The 20,539-nt window shown below is 37.7% G+C and overlaps 1 protein-coding gene across 1 annotated transcript in view; it reads right to left on the bottom strand.

The window, feature by feature from the left end:
* The window catches only part of HSD17B12 (hydroxysteroid 17-beta dehydrogenase 12), a 152,066-nt gene that overhangs the window by 35,193 nt on the left and 96,334 nt on the right, over positions 1-20,539 (bottom strand). Inside the window, exons 4-6 of the mRNA XM_003781244.3 lie at positions 19,441-19,548; positions 2,319-2,383; positions 1,440-1,484 (exon numbers count right to left, since the gene is read on the bottom strand). Coding sequence (XP_003781292.1) covers positions 1,440-1,484; positions 2,319-2,383; positions 19,441-19,548 — 218 coding nt within the window. The remainder of the gene's footprint in view (positions 1-1,439; positions 1,485-2,318; positions 2,384-19,440; positions 19,549-20,539) is intronic.

Raw genomic sequence — 20,539 nt, 5'->3', positions numbered from 1 at the left:
TTTAATGCCTCATAACACCTCTCTGAGGTAAAGAGAATTATCATCTTCAATTTAAAGATTAAAAACTGAAGTACATAGGTCAAGTAATTTTCCCAAGTTCTAATATAACTAGCTAATGGTGGAGTTATTTAATTAACTTGAAACCTTACACAGACTATTAAAGAATAATTGCATTTATATAAATGTGCTACGAAAATATCTTGAAAACTATACAGATTTATTCATATTAACCATGTTTTAAAAGCGTCAATGCTGTGCATGGGGGTGGGGGTCTTGCTCTAATCTACTCACAGTTCCACTTAACCTGAATATTCCATAAGGAAAAAAAAAATGGTTAATACAACAAAGGGAGCAATTATTTGTTTTACAAAATTGTCATTTTACAATATAATTCACCGAAAGTAACTTTAAGTAGCAAGCTACCAAATGTTATTTGTCTTGTAAAATCGGATTAACACTTTTAAACCACATATATGTCACACAGGCAAACGTGTATTCAGTCATACATGAAAAATGATTGTGTTCTTGGATTTGAAATGAACATATAATTGCTCTCAGGAAACGAAGACACGAGGAAAATTTTTCTTTGAACATTCACAGTGGAGAAAAAAGACCACAATGCCATAAAGCGAAGATTAATAATAAGTTCTTAGTTATATGTATCTGGTCAATTCTCATAGTGTTGAGTGAAACATTTTTTGACTTCCTTAAATAAACTAGTATTTATGAGTAATTGAAAAATGGATCTGGCTCCTATAGGCATGTTCAAATTGAAAGTAGCTGACATTACCCGTGGGAACTCTGCCTTAGGCAGTATTTTCCACTGCTCCGGTATGTATAATCAAGGGATGGTATGTTTTTGTAGTAATTGTTAAGAGATGAGGACAAATGATGTTTGCTATGTATTCTTTCTTTGGTAGATGTTAGCCGTCTTGTCTTTTGCTGCACAGAAAGTGATGTGGCCACACAGCAGGCTCATCATCCAGCAACGAGACTAGTTATTGCACGTGGCTTATAAAAATCACTCTCATTACTTTATAGTCCCACACTCCCCGTACAATACTTGACCACAACATTTAATTTATCACCTCAAATGTATCACAGGGGAAATAATTTAGCAGTGATGAATAGCATGCAGATGACATCTTTGTAAAAATCAACCTCCAGCCTCAGTCAGTTTTTGTGCCCCCGTGCTTCCCATGGTGTTTCCATATACACACATAGAAGGCATTTAATAACTGTTCGGTTTTTAAAAAACAAAATAATATAGACAACTGTTTGGTGTTCATTTCTTTCTACTTCCTGAGGACATAAGTCAATAGACCCCTTTCATTTGGAATATATACATACACTGAAACGGAGTGGACTGAAGTGAACAAGCAGTGTTTTTCAACAGAATGAATCAAAAAAGGAGGCACGATTATCAAGAAGCTGCTTACCTTACAAACTGAAAGGATATTAACATTTATCAGCTTCTTGATGGTCTGCAAAAAAAAAAAAAAAAAAAAGATAATCATACAGATTTCATCATGAAAGGGACCATATGAGACATACATAAGTAATCTATGGATGCACTGAAGTCTCCCCAGACCCCGCAGAGACCTCGGAAAATGAGGAGTTGTGGTGGAGAGGCAGATTTTATGGTACTCTCAGTGTTACAGCATTTTTCTAACAAGCAAATATGCAAAACCCAAGTATATGTGAAAGTAAAATCTAAAAGCAAGAAGAGACATTAAATCTAAAATAAATAGAACACTTTGCAATTCCTCTGTGCTAGTATCGAGAGTAGGAATTCTTGAACCTAGGATTTTCTGTAATTTAAAAGAATTTACATAGTCTTTCAATGATATGCTTTTCTAGTTTTCAATAAAAGACTGTGCTGCAACCAGGATGTAGCTTTCCTTTTGGTAGAGCTGGTTTATCTGAATTAACTGTGTTGCTACATATTAACATATTTGCAACTTCTAAATTGATATTTAGAACCATAATACCTAAAATAGAGCTATTTTGCTATAATACAAATAAAATAAGAATAAAACTAGAGCTATTATCGAACCTGGCACTGTAGAAATGAGGTTGTAAATACGTTTTCATTCAATCCTTCTAATATCCCTATTTGCCAATTTTATGAGCCCAGGGACTGGGTAAGTATGATTATGATCATCCCCAGAGCAACTCAGGTAGTAAGTAGAAGAGTCAGGGTGTGAACCTCAGGCAGCTGGACTCTAGTGCTCATAGTCTGAATCATTACACCATATTGTCTCACCAAGACCTCCAAGGGTTATTTTTGCTACCAGAATATATAAAGAAAGACTTACACCATCCAAGTCAGGAATGTCCAGAAAGTATTCAGGATACTCGTATGACATTCCCACGTTGTTCACTGAAATAGGATAAGATCGTGAGCTGACTAACGTGCAGATTTTAAACATCTATTACATAATGTCATTAAAGATATCAAGGCTAAAATGATACAAGTATATAAAATACCATCTATGGCTGGTATGACCTTTCTCAGACCTTTCTATCTCAAATCTGCCCATCCTTGAAAGTCTAGTTCGACTGTCTCTTCTTTCCGTAAGCCCTTTTGTACCTGTCATCCAACTCTGACAGGAGAACGTGGATTTGCCTTTCACTTTTCACAGCCTTTTGGGATATGGATATTCTACCTCTGCACTCCAGTCATTTGTAAATACTACTCTAGATCTTAAATCTGGTTCAGAGTATAGTAGAAAGAGCAGAGAAAAAACTGTGACGTAGAGGACTCGAAACTTGAGTTCAAGTTATAACTGTTTTTGAAACCACGTGGCTTGAGATAAGTCCTGGAAAATACGCCTCTCAGTCTGTTCATCTCTAAAATGAGGACTCATTTTATCATTCAACAAATATTTACCATATATTTTTGGACAAGACATGCCAGGCACTGAAAAAAGCAGAAAAAAAGTTTGGCATCATGGAACACATAATCTAGTAGGAAAGGAAAGGCACTCAACAAAAAGAATCAAAGAAATTTTCCATCACAGTGCAGAGTGTCATGGGAGCCTATTCCTAGAGAGCCCGACTTCATCTGCCAAGTGAGAGAAGGCATCTTTCTGGTGGCCAAGAGAGTCAGACTAAATGTCTTTACTAAAGCATCTATCAAAAGCTGAGGTAATGTCATAGTTTGCCTTAACACCCCCCTTCCCAATCACCTCACCTACGTTTGGGGCTAATTCAGAAGATACGAATAAACCTATACATAATCAGGTATATAACCGTAGTATTTAAATGTCCTACGGTTTTCCCCAGCCCTGAAAAGACAAAGACAAACCTAGATTAAAGAACGTTTGCATGAATCAAAAAATAAAGTATCTTGGAGTTTAACTAAATAAATAGCCCATGAAAATGCATTATCTATCTACTTCTCTGTCTACAATTTAATCATCACAGCAGCCCTATTATTAGGTAGTTCCTATTATTACTTCCCTCTTACATATTAGGAAGCTGAAGTTCAAAGCAGTTAAATAACTTGCCCAAGGTCATAGAGCAAAGTAGGCCAGGATTGAAACTCAGGAAATTTGCCTTCAGACGCTAGGCTCTTACCACTACATTAAAGCATTCGTACGCCTTCAACCAGTATTCAATTCCGAAAAATAAAAATCGGTAATAATTGGATAATAAACAGAAATCTGATAGCAATGTTTAATAAAATTGTGAAGTATTTTTTCAAAGAGAGGTTTTGTTTGCAAAAAGATAATGTAATTATGATCTGTCTGCTAAAGCTTATAAGGAATTATGTCAGATAAACTTGATAGTAGTAATAGCAAGTTTTCAATAGACTAACAAAATTAATAGGAACTCAATAAGGGCTCTATATTTAACTATAAGTCAGTCACCGGAGGCTCTGAGTCTCAAGATTCTACTTGCAAAATTCGGTCAGGATGGCTTGAACAACATCACTGAAATCAGAAACTATGGACAAAGGACAACAGCAAAACAGACTATATTTAATTAGGATTCATGAACAGGGATAGTACCCATAATTAGTAACAGCAGGTCCAAATCCATTTTTATTTTATTCAGTAGGTTCTTCACTCACCAGCGCTCCTAATACTATAAAAGATCTGTTAACAATTAAGCCCAAACTAGTTAAGGTAAGGCTTTACGTTCATGTGACTTTGCTTTAACCACTACAGAATTACAAAGGACAAATGATTTAGAGTATAACTAAGAAAAATGGCAACATTCAAAACACCTGCTAAAATGTTGCACAGAAGCAAAATATTCTTTACAAAGTCAGTTTAGGATATCAGAATCCTTGAAGGGTTTTGCCAAAATGTTACGTTCTTCCAAACTGAAAGAAAAAAAATCTATCATGTACAGCAAACTCTATCTCGCTCTATGCTTCTGTATCTAGAAAAGTTACTTTCTTCAGATTTCTTCTTAGGCCATAGTAGTGTTAATGCTGTATTTTAAAATGCTACGGAAAATTTTAAGAGTGTAATTATAAATCTCTTAAAATACAGATTTGTTTTTTAAAGAACAAAATCTAGGAACTCTGTAAGCAGCGCAGTTGACTTTGTAATGTGAACACGCAGAAGTACAAAGGGAAGCTAAGAAAATCCACGAATAACAGGCAAGCAGCAGTGTTATTCTGGTTAAGGCTGTATTAACCACACAGAGTCTTCAGAGCTGTCTCTGCTAATTGAGTAAAGAAAAGCTATCAAAGCTATCTATCTATTCACACAGTGGAAATATGAGCATCTATTTAACACAGCGCTATAAGAAAAACATGTTCAACCAGAAAACTTCCATACAGCCACAGAAACAATCAACAGAGTAAAGAGAGCACCTGTTGAATGGGGAAACAGTAGCAAATTATTCATCTTACAAGAGACCAATATCTAGAATGTCAAGGAATTCAAACAACTCAATAGTAAAAAAATCACATAATCCCATTAAGAAGTGAGTAAAGGAGATGAATAAAGATTTCTCAAAACAAGATAAGACACATGGATAGCAGGTATATGAAAAAATGCCCAACACCACTGATCATCAAGGAAATGCAAAGGCAAATGAAAACTGCAATGAGGCATCACTTTACCCCATTATCAAAAAGACAAAAACTACAGATGTTGGTGGGGAACTTGTACACACTGGCGGCAGAAATGCCAATTAGTACAGCTAATACAGAAAACAGTACGAAGGTTTTTCACAAAACTAAAAATAGAACTACCATACCCAGCCATCCCACCAAGCAGGCACTTATCCACAGGAAAGGAAATCAACATTATCAAAAAGATACCTGTATCCCTATGTTTACTGCAGCAATAGTCACAATAGCCAAGGTATAGAATCAAGGTAAGTGTCTATCAACAGATGAATGGATAAAGAAAACGTTATATGTGTATATATATATATACACATATACACACACACACACAATGGAATACTATCTGGCTGTAAAAAAGAATAAATTCATGTCATTTGCAGCAACATGGATACAATTGGAGGTCGTCATGTTCAGAGAAATAACCTAGGCACAGAAAGACAAGTATTATGTGTTCTCACTCATATGTGGGCGCTAACAAAGCAGATCTTGTGGAGGAACATGGTAGAATGATAAATACTGGAGGCGGGGAAGGATGTGTGGGTGGTACAGGGGTGGGGAAGGAGGAAGAGATATTGGTTATTACAGAGGAATCTGGAAAAAAAAGGAAATAAAGAGAAGTTGGTTGGGTTGATGGGTACACATAAACAGTTAGGTAAAAGGAGTAAGTTCTAATGTTTGATAGCACAGGAAGGTGACTATAGTCAACAACAGTGCAGTGTATATTTCAAAGTAGTTAGAAGAGAGGATCTAAAATATTCCCAACCCATAGAAATGATAATTACTTGAGGTGATGAACACCCTAAATGCATCGACTTGATCACTAAACATTCCATGCATGTAACAAAAGATCCCATGTAGCCCATAAGTATATACAAATGTATCAATTAAAAAAGGAAATACTAAACACTGAGAACTTCAGGCCAAGGAAATAAACAGTATCATATATAAGGGCTATGCTTTTATAACTAAAAGTACACACAATAAACAATATTACAACTAGAATAGGTCATTCAGAGCATCAAGTCCAATTTTATGAGGGGAAATACATGCCAAGGTCACAGTGGCAATTTGTCCTATACTGGGGGTTAGAACTCTTAAATCTCTTCCTGCTTTATTAGTTCTACCCTTTGCTAGTGGAATATATGCTACTAATAATCTCCCCCCCATAAGTAATCACTTTAGAGTGCTATTACTTTTTTATTTTTTTGAGACAGAGTTTTACTCTGTCATCCCAGGTAGAGTGTAATAGCATGATCATAATTCACTGTAACCCCGAACTCCTGGAATAGTACTCCTGCCTCAGCCTCCTGAGTAGCTGGGACTGCAGACCTGCACCACCACACCAAGCTACTTTTTCCTATTTTGGGTAGAAACGGGGTCTCGTTGTTCGAGCTAGTCTCCAACTCCTGACCTCAAGTGATTCTCCCACCTTAGCCTCCCAGAAAGCTAGGATTACAGACCTGAGCCACCCTGCCTGGCCAAGAGTGCTATCATTTAAGAGTATAGCACAAAACAACTGTTGCTCTCAAATAGTTATTTCCATAAACTGCAAAACAGGGCAAATCTTTTGCAAAAGGCAGACCCACTGCAATTTTATTTTGAGACATTAGGTGGCAGCAACAACCCAACAGCAGGCTGAAAGCCTTTAGGGAATTACAAAAGAAAGAGAACAGGCTTTGGGTAGGAGTGAAGGATGAAAATACTCCCATTATAATTAAATCTCATTAAGAACGGTGAACGCCATGCCATCTCTACATATTACAGCATTCATTATAGGATTCATCAAACCAAACAATGCCGTAAGTTGCTTCAACAATACTCCGTTGAAAATCTCCTTTAAATGGTAGCATCTTAAATTTGCATTAAACATGTTTATTAGTGAGTTTGACTGAATTCTTCAAGTGAGGCATCAGAGACAGATTAAAACATTTTTTTTCAGTGACCTGCAAACTCTTTCACTTGTGTAACGCGCTACGTCTTTCAGTAAACAAAGGATATCTGTGTTATCTCAGAATTTCCTCCGGTATCCTGGTAATCACCGCAGGACCTTGAACAGTAATAAAATCTTTCCCATCGGTTTCTGACTGGAGCTGTAAGACTGGGAAGGGCACACGAGAAGAGAGAACAGAGATGAACACAGATCAAGGACAAGGGAAGCAGAAAGGGAAGGTGGTGGCAGGCAGAGGAACCATCCTCTTAAGAGTTGATCCGAGCAGGGAAGAAGTGCCAGGGAACTGAGCTTAGCCTCGCTCTCCCAGCCCCCACCCACAACTTCACAAACATTAATAACAATGTAAGTGATGTATTTTAAAGACTAAGAAAATCCATGGAGTGATTCTAAATATTCTAAGTAATATATATGTATATACACATACAGATGTTCTAAATTACATCATACTACCTTTTAAAAATCATTTCCATGGCTCTCCTTTAAAAAGAAAATACATATATATGTATATACATATACACACACACAAGCACACACACACAAGATTTCTGTTTCCTCTAAGTTCATCTGCTGCTAATCTTACTGGACTTTGAGTCCTCTATCACAACCAGCTGCGCTAGAGATATAATGATGTCATCAGAAAATTCAATTTTTGGTATATGGGCTAGGCGTGAGAGAGAAGCAAACAATAATAAATTACTGGAGATTAAAAAGCCATTTGCACAAACATAATCATAACAGACACAGATAACCCAACACAGACCACCTTTAAACTGCTTCTTTTTCCAGACTAAAGACATAAGAAATTGAGGTGTTTAAAAAAAATTTTGCCTAACATTGCGCTTCCCAAGATATACATCACATAACACAAAGTATTCTCCTACATTTACTTCTCACATATCAAAACAGAAAATGTAGCATTCCAGTCACATTTATGGTTATATACACCAATCCAGTTCCAGCACTTATATTGGAGTTTATCAATAAAAACTGATTTTAAAAAAAACGATGTCACCTTATTATGTGTTAAGATGAACTGAATTTTTAAAATATAGACTTTGGTAATAGTGTATATACCAAAAGGGGGGAAGGGGACCCGGTCTTAAATTTTTGAGCTAAATGGGTATAGATTTGAGTCCAATAGATCCATGTTTCAGTCCTGCCTCTACTACTACCCGCTCCTCTGAGGAGGCAAGTGATTTCACCCTAACAATCCTCAGTTTCCTCATTGTTCTTAGATACAGAATTCCAGGATTAGATGAAATAATAGACAAAGTCTTTAAGTCAATGCTTAGAACACAGTAATATGTTAATAAAGGAAGGAAGAAGAGTTGTCATTGTTTTGTGGTCATTTACTCAACAAAAATTCATGGAACTCCTAGTTTGTGCCCAACACAAAGTGTCCTGCTGTGAAGTATGTACGTCACACTCGTAGGACCAACACTGAAGTGGAGGGATTCGTCTTAAAGACAGAGCTCTGGGCAGCAGTTAACCAGAACAGCTGCTTATCCTGATTAAATTTCTTCTAATTGCTCCTCTACTCTCTTTATTTCATTCAAGTAGATCTCTCCAGTCTTACAGCCGACAGAGTTTGGAAAGTGATGTGAAGAAAATTCCTCCTTTGCCTTATTTAACATATTGCTGTAGCTAGCACATGTTCATACTCTGACAGATGATATTTGGAACACCATGTAAAACATTTTGCAAACTTTACAGTTTTCATATACTTGTGAGTAGCAATTTCCAAATAAAAGAGAGTTTACAAGGCTTTAAATTTGCAGCGCCTTTAATCAGAAATTGAAAAATTAAGACTGAGTCAGAAGCAACCCAGCAGAGCCTTTCATTCCCACTCTTTAATTACAAGTTGCTGTGTGATGCTCATTACCAAACAAGGTGAGATTTGCCACACATGAAATTAGAAGAGGGGACGAGGAAAGAGGGGGAATATGAAGTTGGTGGTTAAACGTTAGCCAACTGGAAGAACATCTATCAATTTCATGACTTACAATTCTACTTATATTTCTGAAACCACAAAGCTAATTACCTTAAGTTAAAGGTTCTGCGTTAACACCATTGGTGGTTTTTCGAGTACAAAGAAGCAAATTTGAATTTTAAACGTTTTATTCTCATTTTACAAATCCTATCTCAGTCAACACATTTAATGGAACTATGAGGCACTCTACTTAATCTGATGTTTCTGATACTCTCCTAGCATGTGTGTGTGTATATATACACACATGCACATATTCGTATATAAGGATGGATAGGTAGATAGATATAAAAATCCATGCATCTATTTTGTTTGCCATGGTTGGCTATACCAGCCTTTTGCCTCATTGAATGAAGTGGCTGGTTCTATCATTTGTACTTAGTGATCCCACTGTCTGAATCTCCACTTGGGTATCTCCACTTGCACTGTCTCACAGCCATCTCAATCTTAACACATCCCAAAGTGAAATCACCATCTTCTTCCACATAATGTGCTCTTGATCCAGGGTTTCCTGTCTTTGGGAAGTGGGTGTCTAATTCTGGACAATGTCTTTAACTTCCATAACTTGGGTTTTGTCTGTATAATAGACATAGGAATATTAGTATCTACTTTATAGGGCTGTTGAGGATTAAATGAAATTCATTAGCCTGGTGCCTAACATATAAAAAGTATGACAGATTGGCAATAATGATTTAAAAATAAAATAAAACTGTTATTATCATCATTACCTCAAGACCTCTGATGAGGACCTTTATCAAAAATTGGTCCTGTTTCTATTTTCGACACATCTCTCTCAGTTAATCCCTTTCTATCTGTTCCCACTGCCATCATCATCTTAGGCGTCACTGCTGAAATAGCCTTACTGGGCTCCTCATATCAAATGTTGCCTTCTTCCACTTGGGAGTCAGAATCAGCCCTCCAAAATTCTTAAGATGTTGTCAATTCTTGCTTAATATTCTACAATGGTTTCCCATTACACTTTCAATAAAGTCCCAACTTATTAACCTGGTTTTCTAAGACTTTCATGATCTGGCTTCTTGCTCCAGACTGACAGGTCTCTGTCAGTCCCACCAACATACCAAGCACGCTGACTTTAGTGCTCTTGTACAGGCCGCTGCTTCTTCCTGGAAACCCTTCCCACATCTCTTCTCCCAGTGTCCATCAGCCTTCGGGTTTCAACTTAGATGTTGCTTTCTCAGGGAGATCATCTGTGGCACCCTTAGCTTTCTCAATAACACACTCTTTCATCATATGCAACACATTCCCAAATACTTGTTCAATGGTTATTGTCCTTAAAAGCAGCTCTAGCTCATTTAATAAATTAATATGTGTAGCTGAGAGTGTGGTGATACACACCCGTAGTTCAGCTACTCGGGAGGCGGAGGCAAGAGAATCACTGGAGCCCAAGAGTTTGAGGTGGTTGTGAGTTATGATGATGCCATGGCACTCTACCCAGGGCTACAGAGTGAGACTCTTTCTCAAAAAAAAAAAAAAAAAGTTCACTATGTATGGTTGATTGAATCAACAGGGAAGAAAGGTGTTGTAGAATAAAAAATCAGGTCTTTGTTAACAAGATGGAGGTTCTACTTCATTGACATTTCCTGAGTGACAGTAAATACAGTAGTGTCTGTTATTTGTGATGGGCCCTTGAATCACACTTGAACTTTAGAAATTTTAAACATATTAAATGTGTATATTTTCAGGGTACATGTGATTATTTGATACATTGATATAATCAAATCAGGGTAATGGGGATGTCTGTCACCTTAAAATGTAACCTTTCTTTACACTAGAAACATTCAAATTATTCTCTTCTAGCTATTTTGAAACAATCAGCATTAACTGTGGTCATTCTACTGATCTACTGAACACTTAAGTCTTAAGTGTTCCATTTAAGTGTATGTTTATACCCATTTATCAACTTCTTTTTGCTCCCCCCCTTCTTTGCCTCTGGTAAACTACCAGTCTACTTTCTATCTTCTTCTTTACTCCCACATTTGAGTAAAAGTACACAATATTTGTCTTTTTGTGCTTAGCTTATTTCACTTAATAACATAACCTCCCATTCCACTGATATTGCTGTGAATGACATGATTCCGTTCTGTTTTTTAGGGCTGGCTATCCCCTTGTGCCATACCATATTTTCTTTATTCGTCCACTGAGGGATGCTGAGGTTGATTCCATATTTTGGCTGTTATCAACAGTGCTGCCATAAACAGAAGAGGGCAAACATCTCTTTGATCTGTTGATTTCCTTTCTTTGGGCTATATACCCAGTAGTGGAATCAAGGTAACTCAGGATGGGGAGTGGTTACCAGAAAGACCAACTATGAACCTAGAAGCCTGGGGCTTTGAGCCAGTCCAATCCCCAGAAAAAAAGAAGAGGGCTAGAGATTGAGTTAAATCACATGGTCAATTATTCAATCAATCATGACTACACATGGAAACCCCAATAAGGACTCGGGACTCTAAAGCCTGGTGGAGCTTCTTTGTTGGTAAACACATGGATGTGCCAAGAAGGTGAGGTGTCTTGATTCCACATGAAGAGGGCACAGATGTTGTGTGGGGGACCTTCCCAGACCTTGCCCTGTATGTCTCTTCAAGTGGCTGATCCCATTTTTATCTTTCACCATAAAACTGACATCTTTAGTATCGTGCTTTCTTGAGTTTTATGTATTATTCTAATTATTGAACCTGCAGGGGTCATGAGAGCTTACAAATTTGTACCCAGTTGGTCAAAAATGCTAGTGGCCAGAGACCCCCAAAATTGTGGCTGGTGTCTGAAGTAGGGGTAGTCTTGTTGGAGACTGTGTCCTTGAAACTGTGAAGTCTATGCCAACTCTGGGTAGTTAGGGACAGAACTGAACCGCAGTATTACAAAAGAGAAGCTTTGTTAGTGTCCTAAACCCATAAAAGGCATAAAAGTTACATTCTGGCATAAAAGAAAACCCCCAACTCCTTCTCAAACTACCGTGTCCTATCACCTAGGAAGATAAAATCCTTTCCTATATACATACGCTAATTAGGCTCTGTCCCTTCCCAAATCTGAGGCTTTTATACTAGGGTTACAGAAGAAAGGGGCAGGGGGTGATATTTCCACGTATATGAAATTTATCCTTGGTGCTCTCTCAGCAACTTTATTTTGCCTTTGTGCTCTACCCGCATCTGAGCACCCCAGTGACCACCAACCTACCACAGGTTTCCTCTTTAAGCCTTTCCTTCTCCATTTCAAAATGAGTTTCCCTTATCCTTTACTAACTAAAATAGTCATTTTCTCAGGGTCACTGATCCGGCAAGAGGTAAACAGGTAATAAACTGAATATACTAACCCCAGTAAGATATAAATAATAGATGCCGTAGGCCCTTTCAGAGGCATTTACATTTCAAAAGAGGGTAATTTAAAACTAATTTTTAATGTTTAAAGTTACCGAGAACAGCAAGAAGATAATCCATAGCTTGAGATATTTCTAAACCCTCTGAAGAAATAAGACTCTTCTATTTGTAACTACTTTTATCAACTGGGACTAGGAAACAGCATTAACTTCCTAGTATGTCCAATCTCCCTTCCTACCAAGCAATCCCAGGAAAGTTTTGTTCAGCACAGCTCCTGCAGCCCCTTGGTTCTCCTTCTTAGGCCTCATCTATTCTACTTTCTTTGATCCTTTGGGGACTGAACTATAAGGAAGCCCTCTCTGGATCCCAAACCAATTAACCAGCAGTTTGCCAACTGGAAACTAAGTAGTCCTTTCCCCCAAGAAGCCAATAATACTCTCAGGTCTTGTCTTATGCACCTTAAAGGATTACATCAACACTAGCTATAATTACTTTTGTTATCCATCTATAACCAATTAGAAATCAAAACCTAAGTTGTATATGTTGCCATAAGTATTCAATCAGAACTGTTTAATGATAGTAAAACAAAGCAAGAGAAACGTTGAAAACTTAGAGACAGAGGACACTGATGAATATCTATCTCTCCCCAACCTTGATTTAGCACTGATATTCAACTATTCTCTATGCTAGAATATTCTGAGAAAGAGTAGGCTTTAGGGGAGAAAAATGGAACACAAATGTGTCCCCAAATCTAAAAGTTTAATGCAGAAGTAGGAGCATGGGCAAAGATAACAAAGAGTTTACGTTCGGCTAAAAAGGGAAGGACGTAACTCACCAAGTACATTAGTGAAGCAAGTTTCACTTTGCACTTATAAAGGGCAAAGGAAGTCAAGAGAATAGCAAAGTCCATCCCAGCTTTGGCAATCAGCAATTCTTTGCAATCAACTGACTTTTATTACCTATATGCACGGTTGTTAAAATGAGGCCTCTTAAAATTCTGGACAGTGTGTATGGACAGAACCAGAAATGCTGATGGCTGACAGAGTCTGGACTACACTAAGCCAACATGGCAACACAGGCCATCCAGGAACAACTGGTCCTCTTACTTCTACCCCTTGTATACACCATGAATGACTCTATGGGTGGAGACGTTAAGAGCATCTGGCATGGGGAAGTTCTAATCTAGGAAGATTTAAAAGTTCACATAAAGCGATGGTTGATTAATTTTAAAAACAAATCACAAAGTAGGTAACTGTATTTTTCCAAGAGGACCTTTCTACTTCTAGAATAAAGAATCTCACTCTTTTTAAAAAGTTAAAAAAAGTCATAGTAAAATTTTGAAAAAAGTATGATCCGTGGCATACTTCAAATCCAAGGCTACTCCTTTGGCCTTGGTAAATTACGCCCCCCTGCAAGGCATTGTTATGAAGTCCTCCAAACCAAGGCGGAGCACACAGGAGAGTCTCTCCTGAGGAAGGAACCGTTATGGCAGTCACATTTTGTTAACCAATTGTTATTGCTTATTCAAAGCAGTAAGGATGTCATTTTCTCTAAATAGGTGAAGTTTTTTAAGCTTTCTAAAATCTGTGTTTCTTGGCATTTGCCTGAAAGAAGACAGCAGATGCTTGGTTTTTTTTACATAGTAGGGTTAAGAATCCAACTCCTCAACCTTAAGCATTTATAGAGTCTCAAGTTATGGTGACCTTTCAGTATAAATTCACACAATTTATGGCTGTTTTCTTTCCACTTATCTTATTGAACACTTAATGTTTCTTTCATGACAAAGGGCTTTAGCATTTTCCTTTGTAATTCTGAAAATATTAATTTTCTTTATTAAGCACTGACTATAGTTTGGTGTGTAACGTTGTTCAAACAAATGGGGTGTACCCTGGTGATTTATTTTGCTTTTTATTATTACTAGTTCCATTAAAATACAGTAGAAAAACATTATTTCCTATGACTTAATATGGACGGCTAAGTTTTCCTAGAAAATAAACTTTATATAGATTATTTTAGGGAATGTTTTAAAGGTGAGACTTGCCTTCAGCAGCGGAGGAAGGAAAATAAATAAGATTATTATGCCCTAAAGAGACAGAGGTTGGGTTACGTGGGATCTAGATGGGGATGAGGGTGAGAAGAAAGAAGCAGAGTAGGCTAGAAATCCAGGTAATCAATCATAAGAGGAAAAACCACACAAACATCAGATCTCCCCCATGGGTTCTAAAGGGTCATACGTGCACTAGGGAAAGAACCATACAATTAGAGTCAAAACGTGATCTGGTAATAAGATAAATGTTACTTTACAAAGGGGTTTTAACAGTTTCCTCAAAAATCTTGACAAATCAAAATTGCTATGTACAAAATATTTGCTAATAAATGTCAATAATAATTATGTAAAGCTTACAGGTTTTTTTGTTTTGAGACAGAGTCTCACCCTCAGTAGAGTGCCATGGCATCACAGCTCACAGCAACCTCCAACTCTTGGACTCAAGTGATCCTCTTGCCTCAACCTCCTGAGTAGCTGGGACTACAGGCACTTGCCACAATGCCTGTAGGCTATTTTTTTTTTTAGAGATGGGGTCTCACTCTTGTTCAGGTTGATGTTGAACTCCTGAGCTCAAACAATCCATCTGCCTCAGCCTCCCAGATTACTAGGATTACAAGTGTGAGCCACCGTGCCCGGCTTGTGAACACCTGTGGTAGAGTAGGAAGAAAACTAACCTTACCTCCCAGCTAAGGAGATAATATATGTGAAAATGCTACTATGTACCTTAAAGGATTACATCAACGCTAGCTGTAATTACTTTTGTTATCCATCTATAACCAATTAGAAATCAAAACCTAAGTTATATATGTTGCCATAAGTATTCAATCAGAACTGTTTAATGATAGTAAAACAAAGCAAGATTTCTCAAACTTAGCACTACTGACATTTGGGGCCAATAATTCTTTGCTCTGGGAGGCTATCCTATATGCACTAGCCCTGACCTTGACTCACTAAGAGTCAATTGAACTGCTATCCTCTAGCCAAGGAGGATAATCAGAAATGTCTTTGAACTTTGCAAAATTACCCTTGACTGAGAACCACTTTAATGGTTCTCAATAACCACTTTTATGCTTTAAAGGATAAGAAAAATCTAGAAATTATGTTTATGGCTCTCCCATACAAACTGAGGGTGAAATGGTCAAGATGGGCTAGACCTGAGACGTAAAATATAGCAGCCACTAGCCACATGTGGCTATTGAACAGCCATTTAAAATGTGACTAATCCAAATTGAGATATGCTGTCAACATAAAATATACACTAGACTTTGAAGACTTAGTATTTAAAAAAAATGCCAAGAATGCAAAGTGCTTAGAAATTTTTTATATTGATTACATGTTGAAATGACAGTATTTTGAATAGTATGGATTAAAATAAAATACATTATTAAAACTAACTTCATTTGTTTCTTTTTAGTGTTTAAAAAATGTGGCTGTTAGAAAAGTTAAAATTACATCCATAGCTTGTGTAATATTTTTATTGGACACAATAAACTCATGTAAAAAACTATGAGCTATATGCTCCAGGCTGCTTCTTGTGGGAGAGAAGGGCACTCAGAGGAGCTGGCTTCAGTTTTCTCTTTACGGTCTGTACATTCTCCTTGGATCCCCTCTCATCTCACTGCTTCAATGAGATCACTATCCATGGATGGCTAATCTCCAGACTGTGTCTCTGATCCAGAGCCTGACTCAAATCTAGACCTGTATATCCAAATATAAACTTCATAATCCCACTTGGACATCCTCAACAAACTCCAAACTTAAGTGATCCTCACTTGCCATAAGGCTCCACATCAAGGATCCCCCATTTGAGTCAATGGCAATATTGATGCAGATGCTTAAGCCAGAACCCTAAAAGTCATCCATGAGTTCTCCCTTGCAATCTCTCATAAAATCCTGATTTATCCCCTTCCTAAATATTTCTGGAATCTTCCTTTGGCCTACCCTGTTGGCGAGGCCAAGTCACCATCATTCTTCTTCCCTGTGTCAACTCCCTCCCCCTTCTTTTAATACTCTTATTACATCCTTCCCTTCTCAAAGCATTTGCCCCACAGATAGCTAGCACCTTTGCTCCTTTATAGTATAGCTTTCTTCTTTATTGCTGTATCTCCAGTTTATTGATTGTTGAATTAATTAATAAATGAATGAATGAATGAAGAGGAGTACAAATTGTTAACTCACGGCAATTTACTAAGGAGCTGGACTACAAAAACAATGGTTCACTTAGTATATAAGGCCTGGGAAAATACCAGTCCTTCTGTCTAAATATCAGTGCTTATGTAATGACCCAAGTTCAAGGATTCTAGAAATTGAGAAAAAGTGTCTGGGGACGATGTGCCCTTTACCTTCATCCTTAACAGGTCTATCTATCATGCCAAACCCAGAGTGAAGCCTTTCTATATACTGGGTCAAGAATGAACAGTTAAATAGTGCCATGTACAACCCTCTAGCCCTTCAGCAACCTGACACCCAATATTTTCCATTTTCAATGCCAGAGTCCCAGAGCATCTACATAGTTTCACCATCACGCAGTGAGAAGAGGCTAAAATTTTTGCAAAACTAAAAATTATAGTGATGAATTAAACTACCTCTGAAAGTAAGTCATTCAGAACACAATTTCAAGACAGTAAGGCCATTAGGCATTCCCCATCCAACCCCTTGCCTAAGCCAGCCTTCATTGCCCAGTTCATCGCTAGACTAAAAAAAGTTAAGATAGACCAAGGAAGTGTCAATACTGATTAGTAAGCTATGGCTGCTGTTTAAAAAAGTTAAGATTTGTACAGTTGTCAGTGGTACGTTAGCTATTCCAGATCTAGGCTAAGGAAGAGAGATTTTTGAGGACTCTCAGCAATATATGTGTTTACAGAAGAACATGTAGACACAAAGGCAAAAACAACACCTGTGTTTTCACTCATCTTTCTGTACTTCTTCTCACATAAGTAAGGGTTTAGTGGTGTGGGAATGTGTGGCACAGTGATCTGTGATATGGACCAGACAGAAGTTAAGAAACGATAGCATGGCAAAGCGAAGGTTGACCCTATGTCCAAGCGTACTATGTGGGGCTATCCTTGTCTAAGTGATTTTTTTAAAATAGCTTTATCTAGAAACTACATAAAAGACTCTTCTTGCCAAACATGGTGATTCATTCCTATAATCCAGCACTTTGAGAGGCCAAGGTTAGAGGATCACTTGGAGACAGGAGTTTGAGAACAGGCTGGACAATATAGCAAGATTCCCTCCATATGAAAAATAAGTCAGGCAGGTGGCTCATGCCCGTTATCACAGCTACTTTGGAGGCTGAGGATTGACTTGAGCCTAGGAGGTTAAGGTTACAATGAGCTATGATTGGGCCACCATACTCTAGCCTGGGCAATGAAGTGAGACCCTGTCTCTAAAAGAAAAAAAACAACCCACAAACCATTTTTTATAATATGAGGGAGTGGGGTCTTTAGGACTAAAGAAACGTTAGGAAGTGTTAAAACAAATTTATTGGCTCGGCGCCTGTGGCTCAAGTGGCTAAGGCGCCAGCCACATACACCTAAGGTGGCGGGTTCAAATCCAGCCTGGGCCCGCCAAAAACAACGACGATGGCTGCAACCAAAAAATGGCCGGGCGTTGTGGCAGGTGCCTGTGGTCCCAGCTACTTGGGAGGCAGGGGCAGGAGACTCGCTTGAGCCCAGGAGTTGGAGGTTGCTGTGAGCTATGATGCCATGGCACTCTACCCAGGGGGATAGCTTGAGGCTCTGTCTCAAAAAAAAAAACAAAAAAAAAAAACAAATTTATCTTCATTCCACAGCCCAAAAGAGAAAACAACGGCAATTAGCAGGTTGCCACAATTTTAGGAAGTGGGATAAGGCAATTTCACCAGGAAGTGAAGTTTTTCTGAGTTAGATGCCCTGTTTCTTTCTAGGAATGACTCAAAGAATGGTAGGAAACTGATCAATGCCTGTTTTTTCCTCCTTAAAACTTCTGGTGAATCTTTTATGTAACAAAGTTCAATACTCCCATTATCTTAGCAAAAGAATCTGTTCCAGGCAAAAAGAGCAAGGTAGCTGAGGTCTAAAAAAGGAGAGTCATAGATTTAGAAAAAAACAAACATAATACTAAATCCCAGTTGCACTACTCAATCTTTACACGACCTTAGGCAAATCTAACTGTATTTGTTTAATCAAAACATATCTCCACAAAGGGGACAAAATTTGGTGTTGGTGGAGGACAGTCTTATTCTTTTTTGTATAAAGCACAGATATACACTAAAGTACAATGCTTAAACATCTACAGTATTTTTCTGCGGTGTTAAAATTTTATAGGGTTTTTTTTTTTTAAATTGGGGAAATACCTAAAAAGGTTTCGGGGGCACAAAAATGAACAGAAAGTTGGGAGCACTTTTCTAAGCCTTCATTTCCTCAACTATAAATGGGTAGGCATCACCCACCTGTAAGGATTCAACCAAAAGGAGACTGAAAATAGTTAGGGGGGGAGGGGGAAATTCCACAGTTCCAAAAAGCAAAACTTAAATTTGCCACAGGTGTAATATTACATTAAACCCATACAAATGAAGTGGTGTAGGCATTGTATCAGGTATTATAAGTAATCTAGAGACGATTTAAAATAGATAGGAGGATGTACAACAATTATATGCAAACACTGTATCATTTTTTAATAAGGCACTTGTGTGTCTGCGCACTTTGGCATCAGCAGGGGGTCGTGGAACGAATCCTTTATGGATACTGAGGAATGACTGTCTACATGTATAGAGAGAAACAAGACAAAGCAGGGTAAAATTCCCAAAATTGTACATCACTCACAGAGAACTAAAAACACAAAGATTCAACCATATATAATTAATATCATCTAATAATCAATTGGATGACCATTAGGGCAATTTCCTTCTCATTAGTCATTTTATTACTAAATATCTAACACCCAGAGTCATTTTATTACTAAATATCTAACATCCAGACAAATGGAAAATCACAGTAGAAGTTAAATAATAATACAAGAAGAATCTGTAAGTGTGGCAAAAATACAAACCTAATACGCCAATTTCAAGACCAGCCAAGCCTGTTTTAATTTTGTCATAAATATCTTCTGTGGTAAAGTCAACAGCAATGGTTCTTGTCTCCACTTTGAATTTTTCTTCTAGGGGAAAAAAAACCAAAAAACACAAGTGAGGAGAGATAGGAAAAATAAATACATGGCAATTAATTGATAATATTATCCTTTCAAACTCTTTGCCCCCTTAAGTTGATATGAAACTTAGACCAGAATAATTTTAAACAACCACTGAGACCACCTAATGCATGACACAGAAGTCAATGCAACAGTCCTGTGATAACAATTCCAATGTCATCACAGAGCTGGCCGAATGTTCCTCCATAAATTCTCCTTTTATAAATCAATAATGACAACGACTTTTTAGACCCTTGGGTACAAATAAAACATGATTCTTGCCATCTTGTTATATACCCTTTAAATATCACTTGCTTTGTGATTTTAACTGTAAATTGATGTTTCACAATTTCAGAGAGAAATCTTTACGTGGTAAAACACTGTAAAGCATCATATATTAAAACAAAAAAGCCCATCTTATTAAAATAGAAATAAAATGTGACCTTATTGTAATTTGGGAGCTTGGTTAATATTTAATAGTCACCACGTTTAAAACACCACACAAAATGCACAGTAATAAAGCTATAAAGTGACACCAAAAAGACCTCAGTGTTCTACTTTGCACAAGACTATTAAGATCCAAACAGAGCTGATGAAAAGAATAGCTTCAGAAATGAGACCCTGGAGAAACAAATCTCATCTGAGGTAAGGTATAATGTTTACTTCTGCCTTCCCTAGTCAGCCCCTTTGAAGAGAGAGCACGGGCATTGAGGTCACACAGACGCGGGTGCCAGTTTCATTTCCGCGCTTATTTGCAAAATGACTTTGAGCAAGTTGCACATCCTCTTGAGCCTCAGCATTCTCTTGGGAAAATGAAGTGAATCCTCCCCAACTCATGACATGAGGCTCACGGGACAGCTACTGGCACATAGAAGGCGCTTCCTAAGTGCAGGTCTCTCCATGTCCTCCTCGGCCATCTCTGCTCTTGCTTCACTTAGTGGAGTCCAGAAAGCTAGGAATG

This window comes from Otolemur garnettii, unplaced genomic scaffold (genome assembly GCF_000181295.1).
Source record: "Otolemur garnettii isolate 467f Iridium unplaced genomic scaffold, OtoGar3 scaffold00001, whole genome shotgun sequence".
NCBI classification, from domain to species: Eukaryota; Metazoa; Chordata; class Mammalia; order Primates; family Galagidae; genus Otolemur; species Otolemur garnettii.
The sequence above is the reverse complement of the archived record's forward strand: the minus strand, read 5'-3'. Positions and strand labels throughout refer to the sequence as shown.